Raw genomic sequence first — 6289 nt, forward strand, 5'->3', positions numbered from 1 at the left:
TTTTTCTCTCTTTCCCTTTTATTCAGTCGCACTGATTGTATTCATTCCAGACAAGAATTAATACGTCGACAAATCGGAATGTCCACTTCCACTTTTGATTTCCATACAAGTTTTCTCACAAAACCCAACTAGACCCAACAGGAGCCAACAACAGATCTTGATCTTGTTCCAATACGTGACAACAGATCCAGTGGAATCCATGTTAGAGTCGTGGGTGAATTCATGTAGATGCCTGCTGAATCCAAGAAAATCCCCCCTCCTGATTATCATACGTAAATTTTATGGAAACAATTTGCTCACTGTCAATCATCATTGAATTTATAACAATTAAAATATGAGAACAATTACCTCCCCATCCTCGCTACAAGACAGTTCCATTTTTCCTATCAAAAATCGATTCAGGACATCTACATGTACATGGGCTCCATGTGCCATCAAACGACGGCGTGTTTTTACCTCATTTGAGAGCTACGTAGACGGGACACACAGCGTGTGTGTACTGTACTGTACTGGTTCAAGCGCGAAGTACGCACGACTTCCTGAATGTGCAAAAGCTATAGCCACCGCGTGTCCACGTCTTTGCGCGAGCGTCAGGCGTCGTCAGCGCGCAAATGCAACTTGCGATGGTCTCCGAGACTAATCCCCACCTCCAATAACCTTGGATACTTTCGAAATAAGCAGTGGATGGATCGGGAACCAGTCTAGGTCACCCCCAATTCTAGTCCGAAAATTTGGGACTCTCAATACTGTGTATGAGAGTCCCACAACTTAAGGTATTGAAAACATGCAAAACAAGAAAATAGACTGGCACCTAAAACAACCAGTCCAACACAGCTTCAGTACTGCATCAATCAACCATGCCAAAAGAATTTAAGAAACATGTGGCATGAAGCGGGCACTCTTCTCAATTTACTACACATTTCTCCATAGTCAAGCCACCAGACTATTGACACTGAATGAAGAGGTCAGTCTTTTCCAATAGTTGGACCATGGTTGGACTTGTACCAGTGTAGTATTTAGCCCCATTTTGAAATCACTTGACTTCCCTCTCATGTGCAAAATATTGAAGAAAAGTCTCCTTTAAAAATTGAATTCAGTCTGCAAACTTGGTTGGTGAAATACTGAGGACATTTTTTTTGCTCCAGTGGAATTTTTTGAGAATTTTGCTGGCTAAACTGTGAGTAAAGTGGGCCTGATTTAGTTTTGCACGTTTCAGAGCACTCCAGAGCCCTGTCTGCCCCAATTCTCCTATTCTGGCCGTTGATGGGGAATACTTGTGCAAGGAGCCCATACTGAAACTGAAAGCAAAACACTAAACCCCCACAACTACTTGTGAGTTTGGTAGTCCTCTAAAATAATTTCCCGTAAAATAACTTCCTATACGCAGTGGCGTACTATTTAGAGTTTCAATCTGCAAATGATCCGGGAAGGGTGTCGCTAGATGTGGGGTGTTGTAGTGTGCACCCCCCCCCCCCCCCCCCGCCCCTTCAATAAAAAGTAGGGTTTGATTAAAAACATAAAAGTAAATGAAACTAGAAAAGCTAGAAAAAAAATCCCAGGACTTTCGGTATGGTGGTTGAGCATTTAGATACCACTCAAGCTACCGGTACCAAAGCATTCTGGAAAGGACAGATCACAATCAGGCATTTTTGCAATGCCAAAATGAAACTTATTATTATTATAGCAGTTGAAAATCACAGTATTACGGCTTTCGTAAATGTCGTAACGATAGTACGTTAGATAATCCAATTAGAAACAACATCCTGCAAGTGTACATAGGCTACTGGCAGCCAACTCTAAAAAAAAAAATGAAAACAGGGTCCAGGGAACAATGAATCATCACCTGATTTAACATTTCAAATGCCAAACACATGGGAGAGATATAGATGCGACGATGAGGATGATGAGGATGATGAGGATGCTGAAGATGATGATAAAGTAGTTCTAGAACTGATACAACAAGGCTTCATCACGAAGAAGACGATGCATCATCTTCTTCATCATTCTTTTCGACATGAACATGGTGATGACTCACCTGTAAGATAACTGAAGAGTGACTGTAGATGTGCCTTCTCCTTGTAATACGACCTTGTAAGTGAACTCCAGATGATGTCTGAGACCTTCTTGATCAACCCTCTTGTGGCGTAACCAGGTTTGTAGTCGCTGAGATCGACGGAGCCTTTGATCTGCGTCTCGAACTTGCAATACAGAGCCTCCACGCTGGGCAACTCCACCACGGGAAAGATGGGTTCGATACCCACCGGGGCCGCGGCCACGGCCACTGCCGCAACTATACCGCTGTTGTTGACAGCAGCACGGCCTACGATTGCCTCGGGATCTGAGGAGGACGACCCGGGCCCGCCACCGCGGTTACTGGTGAATACGTTCTCGATGATGCCAGTTGCGATGGACAGCATGGCCAGGTTGGGCTCCGTGGTCTCGGTCAGTTCTGTCCGGAAGAGTGACACCACCGATTTGATGTCCTGCAGCGGGAAACATTGTTTGGAGGAGTCGCGAATGCCCGCCATCGTGTCAACAGCACAACGTGGGTTTTCGCGGCACTTATTAACGACAGGTTGAATTTCTTGAAAATTGGTTTAGGCCTACATTACGTGCATTACGTGTGTGCACATGTGCTCCACGTACGTTTTCGATGTGGAAAAGATGTCATCGTGCTGGTGTTGCGCGGTACCTGGTCTCATTGCAGTGTTGTTTGCAAGTGGAAGCTAATTGTTGTTTGGGTGTACAGACTAGCCGTCATGGAAAAACACCTCCAAGGAGCATGCGCGCACGTGTTGTGGACGAGTAACAATTGCTCATCATGCAATTCTTGGCACAGTGATTCATTTGTCATCAGTTCGCTCGTCTACAGATGATGGTTTTATGTCGGGTTTTTTTTACTGCTAGGGGATTTCGATGCACGGTCCCGTGGCACAATTATCATGAGTCATCACAATTCCATATCTGTAAATCTAAAAAGTTAATCACCCAACACCTCATATTCATCAAACAAGTAACTTCTAACCATAAAGTTCACTTCATTAATTTAGTCACTCGCTTAACAAAATAATTATCAGGGTTTTTTTTTACTACATCGCTTTCATTTCTTTTGTCACAATTATTGGCATCAATATCCCAATTATCATAATTACCATAACTTCATAATTAGCCCACCACATCATGCATTGCCACTCTCATTAGATGAGCACACTCGTATCTTACCCAACCCAACACATTCAATCACATTCAGTCACATTCTGCTTCTGCTTCAATACTGTACGCAACGCCCTGTTGGACTATCTCAGTAATTTTCATCATATGCTACACCACCCCCCACCAACACCGTGACCATCACCAGCATTTATTATCAACTCTCAAAGATCTTTCACCAGCATCACCACAATAACGAACTAACATTAGTATCACCACTGTAACCTCCAGCATCGCTCACATCATCGGCATTTATAGAACCATAAGACCACCACTGTAACCTCTTTCCGCCAATGCATCACCAAAATAACATCAATCAGCACCACTCATTCCCACCACCTACCTTAGGCGCCATCAGTTTCACCACCATAACCTCTAGCAATAGCATAAGCACCATTATGTAGCCTCTGTCGTCACCATCATCACCACATTAACCTCAGTCTATCAACACTAGCACACCCACCACCTCAGTGCCACATAACCTCCACAGTAGTATATGACCATTACCACCACTGTAACCTCAGGTGAGCAGATCACCACCACAACCTCCAGCAGCGCACTTCCATTAACACCACTCTCACCACCACCACCATCGCCAGTACCACCAGTCACCACAATGGTCAACCTTCACTGTTGCACCAGCATTGCAACCATCAGCAGTATCACCACCACAACCTCCATCATGATAAGCATCAGTGCATTGGTGGACCGGGGGGGGGGGGGGGGGGGGCATTAACAGAGAGGGGGCATGGGGGGTGATGCTCAAAATACATCTTTTGTTTGGAGAGTGAAGACACCTAAGCTTTTGTTTTGAATATTCAGGCAAATAAACTAAAATGTAGTACTGCATCATCAGCATCACCACAATCACCGTCACCACACTGATCATAACAACTAAAGTCTGGCTCCAACGTCGCCACATCTGTCATCTACAATCTTCACCATTGTTCTTGCTCACAAAAGTAAATATTTTCACAAACTTTCCCTCCCACTTCAACATCCTCATTTCATAACTTCATTTCTTGGTCAGTCGTTGATATCCAAAAAACAGAGTCACCCAAAAAAGTCAGTTGTTTATAACTGAAAGTATGGATTGTAATAAACTTACTTTTTTATTAAAAGAGAAAATGATACAAAACCACAACCGATCAAGCCAAATATACAACTTATTTCTTTATAAAAATTCCTTTACAAGGGAAATCACCAAAATGAAAACACTGCTTGATTCATAAATAAAAGGGCTTCTCTGAGATTTTTGTTTTTACTGAGGTATCAAAAAGCATAGAAGATCTATCATAAGTTCAGTATGGACTCCTTGCACAAGTACCCCCTCAACGGTTACAAAAGGGAGAGTTTGGGGACCACTGGGAGGGACTTTCAAACACATTGCTGATGGCGCCTGAAGTTCATTTGAAGAAACCACGGATTAGTGTACATGATAATAAAATTAGTTGTGCGTACTTCACACCATGTACTAGTGCGCATATGCGGTATGTCCTTCCCACTAGAGCTTTTGAAAGTGGGCAGTTATTGTTCATATAAGAGTGTCATGGCCTAGCGGTTAAGAGCACCGAACTCCTGCTGTGGTGTTTCAGAGGCAACAGTGACGTGGGTTTGAGCCCGTCGGTGGACACTTGTGTCCTTAAGCAAGGCACTTAACCATTATTGCTTCATCCTTTGGATGGGACCTAAAGCCGTATGTCCTGTGTGTTAAATGCAATGCACGTTAAAGAACCCAGTAACACTTGTTGCTAAGAGAAGGGCTTTGCCCCGGTGTTTCTGGCCTCCTGTTATTACTCCACTGTGGAGTCCTTAGGAGAAGAACCAACCGAGAAGAAGAGACTTCATATGTAACCTAGTCATCACGAAATGAGCTAAAAGTTGGAAATTGTCATTTTGCAGTACGTGGTGCAAAGCCAAAATTTTGAAGGGATGGTCCATTTCTGGTTTTCAGGTGAAGCTTAATCTGTAATCTCTCCTATTGAGTTCATTCTGTCAAACATCTTTAAAAACCTATTTCATCCGGTTTCCATGAGTTGACTCTGCATTCACTAATTTCACTGTAACACAACTGCAAGATTAAAGTTTTTTCTCAAGAAAGCATTAAGCACCACTTAATGTTGTATACCATTGGAAAGCTCTTGTTCTGCATAATCCAGATATATGAATATCCAGAGATGTATCAAACACTGTGGATTGTGATAGATGATTATTTAATTAAATATCCAGATATTTAAAATATCCTAGTTCTTAAAATGTCAGACTTTAAGCTCATTTTGTGATGGCAGTCACATATGTTCACATACACATGATGTTGACTAAACTTTTTTTGCCAGGTTCCATGATTATTCATACTAATACCTACTTCCAAGGGAACATTCTCAGATTTTGTTCATTATCAATTCAAATTGGAAATACAAAAGTAGTTTTGTGAATAACAATCGACCTATCGCAGTAGAATCACGTTAGAATCGCGTCAACGCAGCTTGTGAAATATTGTCCATTTACATATATACAAATGGACGCGGAACGCGCAAAATCTGAGACAAACAAAACTTAGTGTACAAAAACTCCATAGGGTTGTCTAAGGGGCGTGGCTAACTCGCAAACGGCGATAGGTCAATTCACACCTACTGTTAAACAATAGGATATATTGGGTAAGGGAACGCAGTATCAAAGGGAATAGGGGCCAGAAGTTGGACATGATTTACCAGCTGGCTGTTAGTATACAAATAATGAATGTTTACGAGTGCAATGGTAAGAATAATTTCATGAGGTGACAGATGGAATGTTCCATTCCAAGAGGCAAAAAATGGAATATTCCTTCTGTCACCGAATGAAATTATTCTTTCCATTGTGTGAATGTGAAACATTCATGATTTGTGTTATACAACACCTGAATAAATCCTCGTCATCTGATTGGTCAGACGAGCCACCAATTGTGTAACCGTGCAATGGAACTTCTATTTACTGGAAAATAGAACTTCTATTTTTGTGGTGCGGCCGCGCCATGGGTTGGGACGAATAATTCAATAACATGTGATCAACGACCCAACAATCAGATGACAGGGATTTATCC

General features: G+C 42.3%; 1 protein-coding gene across 1 annotated transcript in view; it reads right to left on the minus strand.

The window, feature by feature from the left end:
- Positions 1-2790, minus strand: part of LOC119746005 (menin-like) — a 28471-nt gene extending 25681 nt beyond the window's left edge. Inside the window, exon 1 of the mRNA XM_038222756.1 lies at positions 2036-2790. Coding sequence (XP_038078684.1) covers positions 2036-2528 — 493 coding nt within the window. The 5' untranslated portion in view covers positions 2529-2790. The remainder of the gene's footprint in view (positions 1-2035) is intronic.
- Between the last annotated feature and the right edge of the window lie 3499 nt (positions 2791-6289).

Source organism: Patiria miniata, unplaced genomic scaffold (genome assembly GCF_015706575.1).
Source record: "Patiria miniata isolate m_02_andy unplaced genomic scaffold, ASM1570657v1 HiC_scaffold_7, whole genome shotgun sequence".
Taxonomy (NCBI): domain Eukaryota; kingdom Metazoa; phylum Echinodermata; class Asteroidea; order Valvatida; family Asterinidae; genus Patiria; species Patiria miniata.